Here is a 21,717-nt window from a genome sequence, read left to right as displayed (position 1 = left end):
AAGGACACTTCCTTGGATAGGAAAGAAAAATCCACCAAGAAGACATTGGAATTTTTTATTTAAAAAATTATTTTTCATTTTACATACCAACCCCAGTTCTCCCTCCTCCCCTTCTCCTGTCCCCCCACCTCCCACCCTTCCCACTCTCACCCACTCTTCAGAGGGAATAAACCCTTCCTTGGAGAGTTGACAAAGTCTGGCATACCAAGTTATGCCCCAAACACAAGGGAACCCAAGTTCATAAAAGAGACACCACTAAGCTTAAATCTTATATACACATATATACACACGGATAGCAGAAGACTTAATTCAGTACCTCACTGTTGCCAATAGACAGTCATCTAGACAAAAACTAAATGGATAAATACTAGAGCTAACTTATGTTAAAAACCAAATGGACATAACAGATATTTTCAGAACATTTCACCTAACCACAAAAGAATATACCATCTTCTCAGTATCTCGTGGAACTTTTAAGTCTCATCAAATAAGAAAATTGAAATAATACCCTGTATCCAATATGACCATCAAAAAGAAAGAAACAAAAAAAGAAACAAAAATAACTCCTACTGATATTCTGCTATACTCACAGATCAGTGCCTTGCTTAGCCATTATCAGAGAAGCTTCCTGAAGCAATGGAAACAAAAGAAAGCTAACAAACTCATGAAAACCAAACAACTCACTACTGAATAAAAATAGATCATCAAGAAAGAAATTGAATACGTTCTATGCTGGATAACAATACAAAGAATCAATGAAACAAAGAGTTGATTCTTTGAGAAAATCAACAAGATAGACAAACCCTTATCCAAACTAACCAAAAGGCAGATAGAGAATATCCAAATTAACAAAATCAGAAATGAAATGAGGGACATAACAACAGACACTGAGGAAATCCAGAGAATCATCAGATCATGCTTCAAAAATTGTATTTCACAAAATTGGAAAAAATTTAAAAGAAATGAACAGTTTTCTGGATAGGTTCCACATACCAAAATTATATCAAGAACAGATAAACAATTTAAATAGACCTATAACCCCTAAGGAAATAGAAACAGTCATTAAACATCTCCCAACCAAAAAAAGAGCCTAATACAAAGGAAGCTTCCTAAATAATATATATGAATATTTCATATAATAATATATGAAAATGATATAAATTAAATCACCAAGTAATAGGGAAGCCAGAGCCTCAACTGTACATCTGTCACCAAATGAAGTTTCCATTGTGGAGTTTGGGTTACATATAATTGAGTTGTTGATCAAAGGGGTATCATGGGTGTCCCCAAACAACACAGGCTGTTGCCAAGACTATATGTTGCTCTCCATTGCCAAAGACAACACCTACATAACTCACAGAACATGGAGAAGTACAGTCTTGACCCCTATGGGCTAGTATTCTTGGTACAGGAATATATTCTACATGCCTCTAAAGGAAAAATGTAAACACCATCTCAGCTATAAACCCTTTGATCTACAATCGTGCAAGATATGATAGTTTAATGGTGCACAAAGCTTATAGGAGTAACCAACAAATACCTATTCGACTTGAAGCCCACTCCACTAGATGGAAACCATACCCAAAACTGCTTAGGTGACCAAAAACCTGAGACTTGGATAGCCCAGGGACCTAGGGTAAAATCAAATACTGCTGTTCTTTTAAAAAAAAAATTAAAAAAGAAAGAAAAAAAGAAACAAAAATGACTCCTACTGATATTCTGCTATACTCATAGATCGTACCTTGCTTAGCCATTATCAGAGAAGATTCCTGGAGCAATGGAAACAAAAGAGATCCACAGACAATATACAGAGAGTATATTGGAACTTGGAACACTGAGCACTAAATAGGATGTCTCTATCAAATCTCCCTTCAGGACTCAGAGGAAAAGGAAACATTGTAAAAAAATAAAAAAATAAAAAATAAAACCAAAGGGGGTGGAGGACACCATGAAAACAAGACCCTCTGAATCAACAGGATCAACTTACCTATGAACTCAAGAGACTGAGGAAGCAGGGCCTGCATGGCTCTATACCAGATGGGGGCTTAGAGCTCATCACTGACTGACGGAGAAGTTTCTCTAATTGAAAAATACTTAGAAATGGAAGTTCATATTTCTCCAAGGGAGTCTTACTGGGGGAAAAAAAAAACTACTCTTAAGTGTAGGCTACAACCCCAGCTGTGGATGGCCAACAAAAAATGAACTCAACAACATCTTTAGACGCTCCTTACTTATACTGTCATACCAGGGCTTTCCCTATTTAAAAATTTTATCTTATATTCCATTTTTATTTCATTTTTTCTCTTTCTTTTTACCTTATAGGTCTTTTAAGTGTATATCATGGCATCCAGTTTAGTGCTTTTATGGGATTCCTGAGTGGCAAATAAGAGGGTCCCTACATGTATGTCTGTCTCTCAGGCCTTTTCATGTGCTCTTTTCTTTCCATCTGTGTCATCCTATTCTGATGTATGAGCTTTATTAGCATCCCTTTTTGTCTTTTTCTTTTCTAATGAGAGACAGAAAGGAGGTGGATCTGGAACTGGGAGGAGTAGAGGGAAGGGAAACCATAATCATGACTCATGATGTGAGTGAAAAAGATCTCTTTTAAATAAAAGATGGGTTGGTATTAATTGTGAAATGACACCCTATGCATGCAACTTCTTCCCGTTGAATTTCATATTGTCATTCTTCCTGCAGTTTCCAGTTTCTCATCAAGGGTTGTGCCTGGAGCTGTTGTTTTATGTGAGAACATGAGTAAGTGATGATATGGGAGCAGGCCTCTTGTTCAACTGCTCTATGTCCAGGACTAGCACCTGGAGCCTTCCTTCTCTACCCTTCCTATCATTCAGTCCTCATAATCAATACAAACAACATCAAGGGTACCCTAGCAGGCCCTATACATAATGGATTCTCCCATGTGCACCATAATTACCCTAGAGGTGTGGGAAAGAAGACACTGAACTCAATTCTGACTTCTATGTAGAATCTTCCAGAAGCATGGAGCTCCAAATATAACAACAATAATGATGCTGCTGCTGATGATAATGATGATGAAATAATATAATTTTGACCAATATTTATGTCCACACTGGCTTCAACCAACATCATTATTCTGTAGCATACCATGGGGATTTTTCTAATTAACTTACTTTTCCCTAAAGTAAATCTTATAAAAAAGAGAAAATGTCTCAAGAAAATTCTGCTTTCATGAATAACAAAAATAAAGCAAGCATGCAGCCAGCAGGGCTGGCTCTCCTCGCCTCTGGAGACTCTTCACTTTAATTTCTTGTGTGACTGAAAACCTAACCAGATCTGAGAGGCAGGCATAAAAGAGGGAAGGAGGAGCATATGTACTAAGGAGAGCATGAATTACCTTACTAATAAACAAGCCTTTCAGTGAAAATTATACCTATCAACCTTTCTTCAGCCTCTTCTTGCAATAACTTTGATAGATTACATAAACCACAGCAGTTAACCAAGCATCTCAATGCCAAGGAAGCATCCACCCAGAAGATTAAGACCTGCCTCACTATGTTAAAGTACTTGAACTCATAAAACATCAAAGACAAGCATCCCCAAAAGTTTCACTCTTCTGATCAATATTCCTGAAATCTCTTTTTTTTTTTTTTTTTTTTTTTTTTTTTGAGTAAGTAGAATGCTAACTACATAAAAGGGATGCCTACTCTTTCTGACAAATATGTGTTAATTGTAGATAAGTATCTAAGTATTAAGATGAATGTGTTACCTCAATGCTATATATTCTTTATCAAAAAAAAGCACTTGTCTCCACCCCCAACATACACAAAGTCAACTTGTTTCCTGTCCCGACATGCACAAGGTCACGTCCCCTAGAGTGAGCACTTGCTGAGCTTATGAACAAGTTCAGTTTCTCAGGACAAGGTAGAGCAGCAAGTCACTCAGAAAACACATACAGAGACTAAGAATAGCTCCTCCTTCTAACTCCAAAGACCCAGAAAGTAAGGCAACTGATAAAGGTGGCAGCATTTACTTACAGAGGAAAACTGACCTGTCCAATATTTGGACTTGTTTTCCAAACTTCAGTAGTGGTGACAATTGGTATCTCAGTCACATTTGAATATGTAGTTCAATGAGCCACAGGCCTGTTAACCTTCATTCAGGGAGGACAGCTGACTAATTATGACTCACACAATAGGAGAAAAAGGAGGCTCAGACATATCCTGGTTTTCTATTTGGGCACAGTGAAGACTGTTAACCTATTGAAAGTCCCTGAAGAGGTGAAATTTCAGGCATGGGTATGATTTAATTCTGCTGTTATTCTAAAAGGTGACAGTTTGCTACAGATAACAGGAAGCATTATCATTTTGACTAGTTTGTCCAAGTCATGTACCCATTACTTTTCATGGTCAGAATGTCAATGAAACTTTTTATGGTTCTTGTATGTGTGTTTGTTTGTTCATTGATTTAGTTTTTATTAGCATATATTCATTTATGACATCTTCATTCAAATATTTTGCATACTTGGATTTATTCTGCATGACCCTCTTCCACCCTCCCTTCCTTGGTGACCCTCCTCCTCTCAAAGAATCCCCCTTCTCCTTTCAAGTCTTTTTCTGAAGTCTGGATTCTGAATATAAGAGGAAATGTGAGATTTTCTTATTTGGTATAGCTTGTTTTACTTAGCATGAGATAATCTCTAACTTTTCCTACAAGTGACATAATTTCATCATTTGAATGAAACTAGAGCATGTACACATGCCAGATCTTTTAAGCCATCCATCAACAGATGGACAACTAGACTATTTCCTTAATTTGGCTCCATGGACAGTGCTTTGGTAAGCATGGATATGCAAGGATCTCTCTGAGAGGCTGACTTAGATTCTCTCAGGTATATACTCAGGAGTGGTGTGGATGACTCACATGGTAATTATATGAACAAATCTTCACAGGAATTTCTATAGTGATCACACTAATTTGCTTTCTTATCAACAGTATAAAAATGTTCCCTTCTCCACATCATCTTCATCAATTTCTGTTTGAATGATAGTCATTAGGGTATGATGGAATCCCGGTGAGGTTTACATTTTTCCATCTTAAACAATCAAAAATAAAATCTGAGGCTTACCAACCCTGAATGATTGACCCAATGTCCTGGAGCTCAGAGGGATAAATAGGTAAACTTAGAACTCTCTGCAGGGGTTTGGAGTAATAGCTCTATGCATAAGAGCACTTATAGCTCTTCCAGAGGACCCATGTTTAGTTCCCAGCTTCTCATGATAGTTTGCAACTGTTTTTAACTCCCAGTCCAAGGGATCTGACATGCTATTCTTACCTTTGAGAGTTTGTGTATAAATATGGTTCACATAGATGCCTTTAGGTACACTCACATACGCAAAACATGAAATAAATATTTCAAAACAGAACTGTCTGACATGAAGCTGATGGTTTCTCTACTGTAACTGTCTCAGAATGTAAGCATGTCTTCCGAAGCATGTACAGTTACAGGTTCTATATCTGTGGGTTCAAGTAATTACAGGTGGCAAATACTCGGGAAAATCACCATGTTTGTATTGAAACTGCAGATTATTTGGGCAAGCCACAGAGGAAACACAGAATTTACCAAGGCAGGAATCACAAAGAAAAGACAGTGTGCAGTGAGGGACAAGAGGAAACACTGAATGATGGTGGGGAGTCCAGACTTTCAGGCTTTCTTCCCAGGCTTAACTCATATCAAGGCTTCTGTTAAAAAGCAGCCAGCATGACATAGGGTCATGGTGATTGTAACCATTAGCCCCAGAGAGCAGCTCATAGACACCACGAACACATATTAGGCTTATTTAACTTGCTACTCCATGTTCTACTTATTCTATCAAAAAAGGCAGGGTAGAGATATTGAGAACTGGTATTCTCTAGCCCTGTTGGTCAATACAATATAGAGAGCATTTCCAAGACCAAGCATCTTCAAAGAATCTAATTCATTTTCAGAAAAGCTCAGTCCACATGCAGATCCATCATTTATGAGCTGATTGACTTGTGGTAAAGGAAGTAGCCTATCAAGGCTCAGATTCCTCACTTAGAGAGTGAAAGGTGCTAAGGTGTTCTAAACAGAAAAGTAAGTACCTTGCAAGACTATGAATCTTCTTGTTTTACACTCATCATCTATGAATATTGACTTCTGATGAATTTTTTGATGGCTGCTTTCAGTTAGAGATTTTGGTGAGCCTCCCTTTTCTATGGAGTATCCATTACAAAACCAGTAACTGTGCCTGAATACTACAGACAAATAGTTGTCACTAAGTATTCATGGAAGGCGAGTATCCACAGAGCATAAAATTCAGAATTGCCCAAGTCCTTTATATAAATGGTATGGTATTTGTATCCAGCCTATTGACATTCTACTTCAAACAACAACTCATCTCTAGAACATATATTATATCTGATACAAGGCAAATGTTATAGATGAATAAATGTTATATTAATTTCCAGAGGAATTATGACAATAAAAGTCTTTCCATGTTCAATACACACAGTGCTATTTCTGAATAGTTGCAACCTGTAATTACTTAAACCCACAGATACAGAACCTGTAATTGCACTTTTGTTCCCTAATGCATGCCTAAAGTAAAGTCTGATTCATAAATTAGGCACAGGAAGAGATTAACAGCGACAACTAATAATAGAAGCTAAACAGAACAATTTTAACAAGCTACTATAATGAAAAATCAGGCAGGTATGCTTTCTCCCTCCTGCCCCTCCTTCCCTTGCTCCCCTATAATGTGTTCATCTGCTGAACTGTGTTTATTAGCCATAGTTAACCAGAAGTCCCAGAACTGAGACTAGCATGGCTACTGCTGAGGAAGGGAGACATGTACACCTAGTGATTTCTCAAGGGTTGCCTTGCCTTCGGGACTACAAACACAGCTTTGTGCCTTGACACCTTAATTATTACTAAGGCTCACTCTACCTTAGAAAACTGGTCATTTTAATTCCCACCACAGTTACCCAAAGTTTCTAATAGGTGGTTCAGATTGGTAATGCCTACTAACAACAAAAATGGTTGATCACTAGTATTATTTCTGAAACAAGTAAGTTCAATTAGAGGCTAGTACTTACTTATCTTAATTTTAATTTTCTACCCTTCTATTAGCTTTTAATCTGAAGCACTTTTAATAGCTAATAGCAAAGTAAAACTAAACTTTACATGTAGGTGTAATATTTGGGACTTGCAGAAGATTTGCTTTCAATTGGGTTTTACAATCCAGAATTTTCCTTCAAAGAAAGTATGAGCAAACTCTTAGCTGGCCACTATAATAGGACTACACTAAGTAATATGTTGTCTCAGCTCAGTTTTCAGAATTGAAGAGCACCAGATGTCAGAGTAAAAGGGGTGTTTGGGACCATGTAGGCGATACAACATCTGATGCTTATTTGTCCAGTGTATGACCACAGCTCCAAAACAGAAAGCCTGACTAACTGGTTATCTACAGATTCCAGTTCAAATACATCTCAGGTCTCAAATATAGGATTTTTTTTTTTGGCTGAATACTAGTCACCAGTAGAGTGTGTTAAATTCTGGTTTGGGCTCCCACTATGAATGACTGTGACAATTAATCTCAGATGTCAACATAATGAGATCTACAATCACTAGGAAGATATGCCCCCTGGGAATGGTTATGGGAGACAATCATTATTAGTCAATTGAACAGGAACACCCATCCTGAAATGAGTTGCTCTGTTCCTTGGATTTGGATCCCGGCTGAAGAAAAAGGAGTAAGCTAGCTGAGGACAAGCATTTACCTCTATGTGCATCCTGATTGTGAATACAACGTGACCAGTTACCTCAAGTTGCTGCTGCCATTTACATCTCCTCCATGATAGATTATTCTATCATGGGATTTAAATAAAAATAAACCATATCTATCTTAAGTTGTTTTTGTCATGGATAGTTGATCACTACAACAGGAAAAATAATTCATACTGTCTTCTAATCAGGGCTTGAAAATAAATAATATATAAATACACATAATAGTCTCCATCCCTTCCCCATTCATCCACATCTCTATAAATATGGAACTGGCCATGGAAACATAAACCATATCAGCAGGTACCTCTTCCAAGGTGGTGTCTGAGATGCCATACCCCATCAAGTGCAAGTGCTGTAAGTTCTGATCCAGAGCCTGACAAAGCCCCTTGAAGCAGGTCTTGTCTGCATCCTTGGGGATGGTATAAGTCATCTCAGCTCCGCTGCTATCTTTGAGGAATGCTTGTGGAATATAGACCTGTATCAAGGATGTAACACGAGCCACATCCTTGGGATCCTGGGCTTCTAGGAAAGAGGGCTACAAGAAAGAGAAATGTGTAAGAAAGCAGTAAGGAAGATCAATCCAAACACTGAGATCTTCATATATGTGTTATTTCAAAATTCTATTACAAAAAAAAAAAGATAGATTGCTGCATTTAAGCAGGAGGGGACCTTCCAATGATGTGTTGCACATTCTCTCTCTCTCTCTCTCTCTCTCTCTCTCTCTCACACACACACACACACACACACACACACATGTGTGTATGTGCACACAGGCACATGTGCACCAATGTGAAAGCCAAAGGACAAGTTCAAGGTCATCCTCAGAAAACTTATCTCCTTTAAGGCAGGGTCTCTCACTGAACCTGGAGCATATTAATTAGGACAGGTTGGCTGGCCAGTCAGTACCAGTGCCTGTCAGCACTGGGATTACAGCACTGGAATACATCAACCCTGGTATTTGTATGTGTGTTCTGGGTTTCTAACTTGATGCCTCATGTTTGCAAGACACTTTGCCAGATGAGCCATCCTCCAAGCCCACTTTTTCTATTTTATAAAACATAAACCTACAGTAGTAAACCTGGTGAGCCTACTCTCAGGTGTGCCCATACTCACTCCAAATGCCCTGGAAACATTTGGAGTGATGCATTTGAGTGATACTATCATTCCCATTTGGAGTGATGCATTTGAGTGATACTATCATTCCTAGAAAAATCATGATAGAGACTCAAGTCCTAGCAGTTGTGCAAAACACAGGGTAGAGTGATCCAAAAGTGAGAACTAGGATTCCTAGCCAAAGATAAAGGGGCCTTCTCTGGATAAGAACATAGTCACCTCAACTAGAGAAAAGGCAAAGGGAAGCCATGCTCAAAGGAGTCAAGGGTAGACATTTTTGAGGGTCACCAAGGATAAGACAGTCATGAATACCTTGCTAGTGAGTTTCTGGATTCTATCCCCAGAATCTGCTCCTTTCCCAGCTGACAATAGGTAATAACAACTACAGATGTGACTTGGGTTTGATCTCTCTGTTTCCAACCATAAATGTTCCATCCTCTAGCTTCTCTGCTTCTAGGATGGGCAAGGTTTGAGTCTGCAGAAGGGAGTTTCACTGTCCAAAATGATTTCTAGAGCTCCTTGCCCACTGTCCTTCCTGACAGTGGCTCTTGGTATCTAGCAAGTCATGCTGACCTCTCTTGTGTTTCTATCTAGAAGATTAAATGCACCCTAGAGCTCACAGAGTATAGCCCTCACTGCTCAGATCAGAAAAAAAATGTTCTTTGGCTCCTGAGGTACTGTGCACAAAAGGCCCCCCACTTCATTACTATTGTACAAGTGTCCTGCTTTGTTTCTGGTGACATGCATGAGACAGGGCTTCCCCAGTGAAATCAACGAGTGGCACTTCTTACTTGTTTGGTGAGCGTCAGGGTGAGTCCTTGGCCATAGGTCTCCTTCAGGCCTGCAGGAGGAGCATAGCATCTGAGTCTCCCCTGCTGAAGGACAGCCACATGGTCACTGAGCATCTCAGCTTCATCCAGGTGGTGGGTTGTGAAGATGATTGTGCGACCTGTGTCCAAGCACAGGATGCATTAGAACCATCATGACAAGAGCCCTGTCCTAAGAATGGTGGACTGGGATAGGATTAGAAGAGAGCTAACAATGTTTTAAATAGTGGAAACTGAAATTGTGCTGTGTAAAAACATAACTATGTCTATTTTGTGAATTAGAGATCCTAAAAATTGTTTCCCAAAAGGTCATGACTGCTGTTTCACAAATGCACTCAGTGCCCTCCTCTATTAGGCTTAGCAGACACTGTGAGGCAGGAAGGGAGAAACAGCTATGAAATAAAGGCCCTAAGTTCAGCAGCTATGTTTTCCAGGGCTTAGATGTAATAGCATTGAAACACACACCACATCCTAGAAATCACTTAGAAACCTTGAACCACAAAAATGAAGGAGACAAGTGTAGGAGCTGGGGATGGGGGATTAATCCTTCCTAAGGGGAGGGATAGCTGAGTCTGGCACAGGGGCTTCCTTCTACAGAAATGCATGTCAAGCTTACACATGTCTACAATGAACTGAGGATTGTGACCTTTCCTTGTGGAGAAGAAAAACTCTGATTCACCTTAGAAGAACAGACGCCAGAGAAACTCAAGTTATTTGAGGAAAGTTATTCCAGTTAATGTAAATAGATCATGTTCTTGATTTTAGCTACTCTTTCTCCATTGGCTCCAATTAAACCTTATTTAACTGGTCTATCAAATAGAATAAACATATTCATTGATTCTTGTTTCAAGAACAAATCCTTAAATAGAGAATGACAAACTTGATTTTAATTCTACTTAATTTCACATTTTTTTTTTTATAAAGGAGAAGGATTAAAAGGCAAAGAGTTTCATTCTTTTTGTCCTCTCCTTGAGTTTTTTTTTTTAATTATTATGTTTGGCTTGTGATTTTATTTGAGTTTTTGAGGCTATATCTCAATCTGTAACCCAAGCTGGTTTAGAGAATACTGTGTAGCCCATGGTTCACTTCAAGTCCACAGCAATATTCCTATCTCAGTCCTAGAATTGCTGGGAGGTAAGCCATGGTAGAAATAAACAATGAGTTGTAGTGAAAAATGCAATAGGGAGTGGAGTGCCCAGTGCCAATTTTTACTATACATATATTACAAAGACCAGGGACAACATCTTTGTCTTTTAGTTCCTAGGTGCTAAGAAAATAGACTCATTGCCTGATCTAGAACCATCAGAGGCAAATTAGTTACTTTGACTAGAGCTATCCTACAGTTCAGGTGCCTGTCCCCATACAACAAAAGTCTAAAAAAGAAGCCCACTCATTCAGACTCTTATGGGGAATGAAGGGGGAAAAGGTGGTGTTAGGGTTTGGGAAAGCAGAAAGAGGGACAGAGAGATGACTGGCTAAATCACACAAAACTTCAGTTATGTAAAGCAGTGGATTTTGGAGACCTGTTATAAAACACAAGGGCTACAGCTATTCAATGTGCACGTGAAAATTACTGAGAGATTATCCCTTCAATAAACACACACACACACACATATATACACACACACACACACACACACACACACCACCACCACCACCACCACCATCACCACCACATTTGTAAGTTAATAGACATTTTAATTAGGTCTATTTAATCTTTTCTCCATGCATACAAATATTAAGCATCATGCCACATGTACAATTTTAACTTGTCAACTACACTTTATTAAAGCAGAAAAAGATAAGTAAGTAAATAATTTCCAATGAATTTAGATCACAGCCACAGATATTTGATCCATTATGGCTTCCTGTTGATATTACAGGAACCCAAGATGCTGTTCTACCCTCAAAGGATATTCTTCCAAGCCCACACCCTATTGTTGCTTCTGATTCTGGTGGTACAGCCTACCCTATCCAGTTCTTCCCAACACTTACAGTTCCTGAATTCATCTCTTGTGTATTTTTAAGTGCACAAGTCCACTTAAGTGAAATGTGCACACACCAGATACTGAGCCATGCACTTTCACAAACAGCTCATTGACTTCAACTTTCCTAATGCTGTGACCCCTTAATATAGTTAGTTCCTCACGTTGTGGTGACCCCAAACCATAAAATTATTTTATTGCTGCTTTACAACAGTAATTTTGCTACTGTTACAAACCATAATATGAATATCTTATATTCAGAATAGCTGATATGAGAGTCTCATTAGAAGGGTCCTTCAACTCCCAAAGGGTTGCAATCAACATGTTAGAACCATTGCCTTGGTGAATTCTATGAGATAGTGAGGCAGGCTACTTTTTCAAAAGAGAAAACTGCAGCTTAGCGGAGCTTGGCCATCTCTCCAACCTCACAAAGGAACTGTACAGCCAGTGTGAAATCTGTTCTAGCCATCTGCTTGTGATGTGCCACCTGGCTCTGGTATCTCTGCCTCATTACTGATCTTTCCATGGTAGACACTAAAATGCTGGCATCAGGGCTGATCAAAAGCTCACATTGTCCACCGAAGAGCAGAACACACACACACACACACACACACACACACACACACACACACACACACACACACACGAGATTCCCAATAGACTGAGCACCTGGTTCCCAGTGTTCTGATGGGCAAATCTCTTTTCTCCTCAGCAGGTAATATCTGTTTCCACACTGTCTTAAATCTTTCTCACAAAGTTGTGCCAGTTGCAAGTTGAGGGTGTTTACAGGAATGGACTGTACATTTTCATTTTTTGAAGACATGTTTTCCTTTTGCTACTGTCTAGCTAATCTTCTTGCAGACTAATAATTTTGCACTTCAATCAATACAGCAGTTCCAAAAGAGTCTTCCAAAGATGAAAACAATCACCATTAAGCAACAAAGGATGTAACAGCAGAGTTTAATGAAGACTCTCTTTTTCTCAGACTTGCACTGCATCTGTCTGTTCTGCTTATTTAAACTTTAAACAAATATCTGTCAACTAACCACTCAAGAAAGGAAGAGCTGGAGGGTGGGGAAGAGAACTGTGAAATGCCACCCTTTGGATATGGTGTCACATGTATGAACTCACAGCACTGAGGCCACCTGCACAAACTCAAGCCATCTGTTGCTGGGAAGGAAGAAAAATTCTTTCTTGAGGATTTGGCCACTGCTAGCTCTCCTATGCTCTGATGGACTGGCTGGACTCAGTGAGCTATTTTAAAAAGCAGAAAATTGGAAATGTAGTGTGTCAATGGGGCAGGGAGACTTGAGGGAGGCAGTGAGGGATGGCTCTGTTCAAAATACATTATATATGTGTAATCATTTTTCGAAAATATTTTAATGAAAAATTATGGATCATTAAAACATAATTAATAAATTTTGTAAAATAACTCTATCTCTGATTCTTAAACAATAGTGGTGGGATTGTACTGGTTAATTTGTACAGTCCACAAGAGCAGGGGGATAATCTATTCATCTAATCCTCATTCATTTTCTTTATGAGCACAATTCAAAGGGACAGGAAAGTCAGGAATCAGATATCAAATTTTAACCAGTGCCATAAGCTGCATTTAGTGTTTTCCATCGGAGCTTCCCATTTTCTCATTCATGGCCCTTCTTCTGTTCTCACAAAGGGCATGTGGGTAAACAGAGCAAAGCGGCTGAAGGGACGCTTGGGGGGGGGGGGAGGTTGAAGAGGATCTAACCTCTTTTGGTCTCTGTGTGATGGCTGAGACCAAAAGGCACTGTCCTCTCACTCCCAGCATTGGTAGCTTGGGCGGGGACTCCCTGAAGGAGTCAGACCCAATGTTTCATATTCCATGCCTCCAGCTTATCTGAGGCAATCAAACTGCAGATCCCGAAACCCACCCCGGCCCCCAGCAAGTCAGTTCCAAGGGCAACAAATCTCACAAGTTCTCACCCCCTCTCAGTGTTGCAGCTGTGGATCTAGCAAGAGTGAGAACGCCAGTTCCTCATGCTTCCCAGGGACACTGAGTTCTACTCAGCATCCTAACCTCCAAGCCAGCTCCATAGATAGAACCTAAATTCTTCTCATGAAGCTTCACAACCCAAACCAAGACCATATGGGACAGCAAAGCCATATCTGCTGGCTCCATTCCCCGGCTTCTCAAACTGTGTTCTCCTGTAATTCCTCAGAACTGCGGGACAGAAGGAACAGAATTGTTGCCTATTTGATGAAGAAAAGGGCAGGCTCTATATTTTTCTTTTCCCCTGGCTTTCTTCTACAGCAAATCCTTATCTACCCCCAAGGAAGCTAGAGTTTTAAGTCAAGCCAAAGTAAAGGCATAATCCAGGAAAGGAAACAGGGGAAGGGAAACAACATGTTATAAGATTGTGTTTTGATAGTCTTTCACCGGCACTGAGATGTGCTTCACTGCTCCCCATGTTCTGCTCAATGAAGTTTCTTTTCTTTTCTTTCTTTTTTTTTTTTTTTTTTTTTTTTGCTGTAAAGTGAAGTTTATTCAGGAAGAAGTCACTTACACAAAAGGCAGGTGATCACCACAAGCCCTGCTCTAAGCATCCACACTGGGCTGCTGTCCATACCCTGGCCAAAAGCAAGAGACCCTCAATGAACATTTCTATGTAAAGTGCCTATTGCATACTTTCTACCTGTCTGGAGTATGGAAACAAAAGAAAAAATGCAGAAACTGCCTAGTCAGTGCTTGCAATGGTCGATGAGCATATTACAAAAGACCTGAACCCCCTAAGGCAGAGATGTGTTTCCCCCTTTGCCAGTCAGCTTTCTCTAGAGATGTGAGACTGTCACATGTCCATCTTACCATGCCTCAGCTTCCTCGTGTAATACAAGGTGCTATCATTTTGATTCTGAGAACTTTTAATGGTCTAAGTATTATGGGCCTATTTGCCAGCCTGATATGCTAATGGAAAACGGTAGGATGGATCTTCGGGAGATGAGGCTTGCTGGAAGGAAGTTAGACCCTTAGAGCATGTCCTTCCTGGGTCTCTGCTTCTATGCCATCATGAAGTGGTCATCTTACCCCATCTACAACAATATACTGTACCATCTGCAGGTTCAAAGCAAAGGACTGCTGAAGGTAGCACTAATAGTCAACCTGAATAGCCTAGAGTCTTTTGAGAGGAGAACCCTCACTTCAGGGATCACCCACGTCAGGCAGGGCTGTGGGTGTGACAGTCAGGAATTGTTATGAATGATGATTGATGTGGGAGGGTCCTGCCCACTGTGGGTACCAGAACCATTCCTGAGCAGGAGGGCCTGAGCTGAATAAGACAGTAAGACAGGATGTGACCCAGAGAGTGAGTCAGCAAACAATGTCTGTCCATGGTTCTTGCCTCCAGTTTCCTGCCTTGAGTTCGTGTTCTGACTGTCTTCACTGTATAATATGACCTGGAACTATATGCTAAAGTAAAACTTTTCTTTCCCAGATTGGCTTTGGTCAGAATATTTTATTCAGGTAACAAGAAAGCAAACTAGAATGAAGACTAACAACTCATCTGGAAGCTTTGAAATTATGGGCACAAACAGTCTTGTTATCTTCTAAGTTAATTATCTGCCACAGCAGTGGAAAGCTGACTAACTCCTGAATATTCTTCTTTGATGACCTCTAATTGCATCCTTTCATCTTTTATGTTTCTGAAGTGGAATGTCATTTGGGCAAAACCAGTTCCAAATGACATTACCTATAACTATATCTCACTAACTGTATCATTGCTAATATTGAATTAAGAGATCAAATACAAAGTAAGTATTCTAAGTATTATAAATATATTAGCAAAAATATAGTTCATAAAATATTAGAATATCTTATTTTTCTGAACAATATCATACATCCTCATTTTAATATGACTTGCTTCATATATTCAATAGCCAACCTTTTCTTAAGCACAGAATTGTGGAAAGAGAAAATGGAATGAGTCTCACCACCTACCTTCCCGATACTTGAGTAGAATGTCCCAGAGGCTGCGACGGGAACAAGGGTCCACCCCACTGCTTGGTTCATCTAGAACCACTGTCTTTGACATGCCCATGAAAGCAATGCCAATGGAGAGTTTCCTCTTCATGCCTCCAGACAGAACTCGAGCTGGCTTGTGCTGATGCTGAGTTAGTTCTACTTCATCAAGAGTTCTGAAACAACAAGAAAGTACTCATTCTTCCGCTTGGACACCTGAAAGCTTTCTCTGAGTTTCATGTCATGTAAAATGACTGATTGTGCCTGAGGTTTTATAAACTGTTCATGGTTCTTATGACAACAGTTAGGGATGCTAGGATGCATAGTAGGCAAAGTAAAATTGAGATTATAGATGTACAGCAGATACCATGTCATTGGGTCAAGCATGATGCTACTCATGGTAGCTGCAAAGCTGTGTGGAAAATACTTTGATCAACTCTCTAAAGAAGTATCTCTCTTCTTTTCATTCAGGTCATCTGCAAAGAAGGGGCGTGAATTCTTCTAATACATATGGAAAGTAGTACATTAACAGAGGCAAAACCCAAGGGTTCACTAGACTCCTTTAACTCACTGGCCCACTGTGCATGAAAATTTTATAGCCCCATCTAACTGACTGTTTAATCAGAAATTTGCAAAGATGCCCTGTGCCAAGTAGAAATTATCAATTATCAGTAACATTAGAGTAAATCTCTAATTGCCTTTTGGTTCTAAGAGTTCTAGATTTCAGAAAACTAACAAAACAAACTTTTTGTATTTATTGTTTTTAAAAATATTTTTATATATTTTTATTATATTCTTTTCCCTCCCCCAGCTTCTCCAGATCCTTTCCACCTCCCTACTCACCCAACTTCATGTTTTTCCCCTCTGTAAAAAAAATTCAAAATAAGCAATCAAACAAAAAAATAAAAAAGACAAAGCAAAATAAAACAAAAAAGCACACAAAAAATATGGAATCCATTTTGTGCTAGAAAATGTACATTGAGTAAGAGTCTTTGGAGCACTCAAATTTCCTTAAAGCTCAGGGATCTATGCAAAAGAAGAAGTAAAAGGATTTGAAGATCCAGACGTGATGAACAACTCTAAGGAAACAATATTTTCTCACCATAACAGGGCTGATGCATGGATGAACTCACAGAGATGGTGTCAGCATGCACAAGTTCAATCCAGACAAAATTTCAGCATGAAGAAAGGGAAGCAGACACAAAGCCCCACTCCTAACCAAGAAGTTATTTGTAATTGTTAGCTACTCTGGGAGAGGGGGAAAACATTGTATTTTCCAATGGAGTAATACTGGGTCCATCAGCTAGGCTCCATGGCAGGTGCCATGCTCAGGAGTAGTTGGCCAGCAAAAAAGACTTTTAATGTGGTGTATATTTATCTTACTATGAGCTCACCCTCATTTCTCACATAATCCCAGCACCAGTATGCTTTAAAGGCACTTCCCTAGCTCTTCCTGACAGCCTACAACTTAAAGGTCACTCTGCAGCAAAGGAGAAGGCTGCCAGACAGGTGTGTGAGATCACAAGGCGTCCACACAGCTGAGCTTCAACAACACTTGGCTCCTGGAATGCTTCCAGATTCCTAGAAAATTAGCAAGGGAATGACAAGGACTTCCTTGTCTAAACAAATAAGGAAAAGTTTCCTGTCAGTTTGATTTTTTTCTGCCTTTTTTTTTTTTGCCTGACACACAAAGAGTTCTCAAATCAGCTTCTTACCGTCCTGTTTTCAATCAAGAACCAAGGCACTGTGTTTAACCCAAGGCTTGGAGTATATTTCCTGCTTGCTACATCTCAACCTAATCTCAGGCAATGACTAAGCCTCTGTTCTCCAGTGTAACCATGGTTTAGAAGATGCCACCGAGAAAGAGAGTATATTAATGACAAGTAAGTCAGCAAAGAAGATAGACAAGAAAATCAGTCTTTAAAAGCTGTCAAATGCTTTCAAACTTGTCTGTTCTGATTTAACATACCAAAGTACTTCCTGTTTATCTCCTCTATGAACAGCACTCAGGATCTGTACCACTGGTCCAGGAACCACGTGTGCATGGGTCCTACTGATGACTGTACCCCCCTGGCATTTGAACCAATGAATATAATACCAGCTAGTGTCGGTGAAGTCCAGATAAAGACACACTGCTAGGACTGTTGGCTTCTTGGGTATTGCCTGAGGACAGGATATGAAAGCCACTCTCTGGGGCTAGAGAAGGAATCTATGGCAAAACCTGATCATTCCCAGTATGCTGGTTTTAGGGCATGTTTATATGCTTAGAACAGACATAAATATTAGATAAAATAAACCACTTGCAAGCATTGCCCAAGTGTTATTATCTGCTGTTTTGTTTTGGTTTTTCTTTGATTTTAAAAGTTCAAGATTACTCAAGGGCTGGTGTTTTCAATTATTATTGAAGTTTGGCAAATCAAAAGAAAATAAATAATTTCTGATTTCTCATAAAAAAGGCAAGAAATATCCCTAATAAGAATATTATTAAGCAGCACAGAAAGGGAGAAAATTTTTTCTCATATCAAGTCCCAATTATGTGCCAAAAACTGTGTTTAGAAACTTCTCTTCAATCATCCATTCATTTATACAGCAGAAGTTTATTGAACCCTTACAATACATAGCACCTGTCACTTTCTAGGGGCAGAGAAATAAATAAAATTTTGTCTTCAATTCAAGAAAATCAGAGTCGGGTGGAAAACCCAGATAAGAAATTACAATAAATATAAAGAAGATAAGTCTTTGGTTGTATAGGAAGGCCCTCTGACTCTAAAGGAAGTAGCAGAAGGGGTCGACCAGATGGACAGGGAGATTTGGCAAGGTGGCAATGTCTTAATAGTATGTTCCAAATAATGTTGCCCCCCCCAGGACTTAGGGGGAAATGAGTGATATATGCAAGAAACAGCAGCAAATCCTATTCTTGCAGTAAAGGAAAGGCCACACACAATGAATGCTGGGTAAGACTGGGGAAATGGGCCTGAGCCAGGTCTCATATCCATCGTAAATCTTCTATCTCTCCAGGTCTAGATGTATGACAGGTGACTCATCATAACCTTAAGACCATCTTCTTCATATTTTCTATAAAACTGGTAACCCTGAAGCCCAGGTCACTGGGAACTGTTCTATCTACCAATATTGCTGTCATATGTCAATCATAAATGTGTTTTTAGTCTGTCCTATCCCTCAGTTTACTCTCTTTGTATTCTTGGGAATTTAGTATCAAACCTGTTGCCTGGCACTGGGAGTTTTGTTTAATAACTTATGGCTTCTAGAAGCATCAGTGTTCACTTCTGTTTAACTTCTGTTAAAACCCATATGTGTAAGTGTATATATTTATATAGAGAGAGCTTCTCATAAAACCCAGGCTGATCTTGAGCTTACTACACAACAGTCGATGACTTTGAGTTTCTGATGCTCTAACTTCCACCTCCCAAATATGAGATTTCAGCTGTGGTAGGCAATCTTAAGCTTCTTTACCAGATCCCTTCACTGCCCTGTAAACAGCACGATTCTATCAAGTAATTGTCTCTCTAGCTCATCCAGTCATTCATTCTCTATTCGACCACTACCAGGAGTGGACAGATAAAAAGGTTCCTGTCTTCACACCATCCTGTAACCTCATTTTCCAGTGTGACATCATTCTAGCTCTCTGTTCTCATTGGAGGAAAATAGTGCTATTGCCATATTCTCTTGCCTTCTCTGATTAAATGGCTCCACAAAGACGTCTATCCCCTTTGAAGCTCAATAATAGCTGTGTAGTAAAGCAAAGGCCAGTTATCAGTCTTTGTCTCACTTTGTCTCACAATGAACAGAATTGAGGCATTGATCCATCTGTCTTCTTTAAGGGGCCAGGTTCACTCTCTAGTCTTTCTTTGTCCCCTCAGCGCTCTCATTTGGCTAGATATTCCTCATCTGACATCATCATCAGGTTACTGTAGCCATGGCTCAGTCATCATTCTCTCAGCTCTACTTTCACACACTGCTCTCATTTTACACCAAGATAACCAGTTCCCATCCTGAGTTCCATAATGTTCACTGGAATTGTATGTGGTAGTGATACAACAGTATTTCAATTGCTCCAGGTCTGAAGATGCTCCTCTCTTGGCTACTCTTGTCTTCCTTAGATCAAAGGAGGGCAGAACAGTCATCATCTGCCTCTTGACAAGTGCTCACTCCATAGATTTCACAAGATCTGCTACCGTCTTTGAACTCACATGTTAATGAATTCAGACCTTAAGGAAAACAAGCTGTGCTACAGAACACTAATCAGAAGTATGGTGGCTCCAAATCAGATGTTTTCAGTTTTCCCTCACTCTAATTGAGAACTACAGTCCTAAAACATGATCTCATTCTGATTGCTTTTGTGTAAATTGGCTTTGTTGCTAGGTAACATGCTGTGAATTGATAACTGTTAAAGGTTGCCTAGCACCAAAATAAGAAAATGATGCCTGTGTAGCACTGTCAGGAGCTTGATTTAAGCCCCTAGTCACAGTCACAGTAGAATTTGCTATGGCCCAACATAGATAAAAACTTTCAAATTAAATAACTATGTAGACTTCAGATTTAAACATGGAAGCATATATACTTGACATAAAAGCAACTGGTTAGTGTATTGGGGGGGGAGTACTAACAGGAAATGTTATAATGAAATTCATCATTTTTGTATAATAAGTAAAAACATGCAAAAGAAACATTAATTGAAACAAGTGACCTATGTCTTTATAGTAAAAAGGAATAGGTTGTATGCAGCCAATTGGCCATCTAGCACATAGGTAGTTCATACAAACTACCTCAAGTTTGACATGGTTTTAAGAGTATAAAGTAACCATGTGCTCTCTACAATCAAAAGGTAACTGTTACATCATTTCTACTACCTCACTCTCTGAAATGATAGTATGAGGTGAACAAAGAATAGCATTTTACAGCAGAGAATATGCCAATGGGGAGAATTTTGAGAGGGAAGGAAACAGAGAAAAAAGCATTTAAACAAACTTTGTGGTACCATATGCCACTTTCCACAAGGGCTCCTGTCCCATGAGGATCTTTCCAATGACTTTGAATTTAATTTGCATCTGACCCTCAGTGAGTGAGCATCTGTCCAGAGGGACATTGGATTTGTTTTACATATGCCCTTGTCATAGCTGGTGTCTAAACAGAGGCTATCTGAAGTTGAAATGATCTAAATGCTGATCTCTTCTGAGATCGAGCAAAGGAAATTTGTGCAATAGTGCATTCCCCTCAAGCACCCTGTCACTTCCTCCTGAAACTTTGCACTAAGAGGCTGTTAGGGGAAGCTGCATGGGGATTTCCCCTGATGCTCTGCTTTTCCATCCTGGTCCCTGAGACAAATGTGAGAGCACCATTCTGGGCATGTGGTCTTGTCTTATTTTATTTCTAACCAAAGAAGGTCCATAACACTGCTTTGACCCATCACTCTAAAATCTTTTGTGTAAACCTAGACAGTTCTGCATCAGAAGATAGTCTACTCAGTTAAGACTTCAGAGAACTATGCTTCTGAGGAAGGTTCCACAAGGAGCCAGGGTCCCTTTACTCCCTTAAGTTTTCTAGTAAAGGATGCTAGGGAAGATGCCTTGATCACAATTTAAAGCTACTGCTGCCTACATTCATTAGACCCATTGATCATAGTTGGTAACCAATAATTTTCACTTCTCGGGCCATCATAATGTTCACAGAGCTAGGTATGCTGTGGTCAAGACAGTGGCACTAAAATGTCCTGAATATCCTCCCTCCCCTGCCCAGACAGTCTTGTCATCCTAGAAACAGATTATCCTCTGTTCCTACATGCTGCAACACAAGGTAAAGGTAGCCAGTTGCACCTGACTTGTAAGAGCCCTAGGGTGCACACCTCACATCCCTGCATGAGGTGTTCATCTCTCTGAGGATCAACTACTATGTCTGCAAATTGGAGACCGCCTCCGAATTGTTCTTGGAAGATAACTTCAAATGAGACAGCATGTCCTCCACTTCCAGAAGGTTCACAGGCACCCCCACTGGCCTACT

At 39.6% G+C, this 21,717-nt stretch overlaps 1 protein-coding gene across 1 annotated transcript in view; it reads right to left on the bottom strand.

The window, feature by feature from the left end:
• Positions 1–21,717, bottom strand: part of Abca13 (ATP binding cassette subfamily A member 13) — a 421,036-nt gene that overhangs the window by 186,323 nt on the left and 212,996 nt on the right. Inside the window, 3 exon segments of the mRNA XM_051200607.1 lie at positions 8,088–8,318; positions 9,688–9,845; positions 15,679–15,875. Of these exon segments, the coding sequence (XP_051056564.1) occupies positions 8,088–8,318; positions 9,688–9,845; positions 15,679–15,875 (586 nt within the window).

Source organism: Phodopus roborovskii, unplaced genomic scaffold (assembly GCF_943737965.1).
Source record: "Phodopus roborovskii unplaced genomic scaffold, PHOROB, whole genome shotgun sequence".
NCBI classification, from domain to species: domain Eukaryota; kingdom Metazoa; phylum Chordata; class Mammalia; order Rodentia; family Cricetidae; genus Phodopus; species Phodopus roborovskii.
The sequence above is the reverse complement of the archived record's forward strand: the minus strand, read 5'-3'. Positions and strand labels throughout refer to the sequence as shown.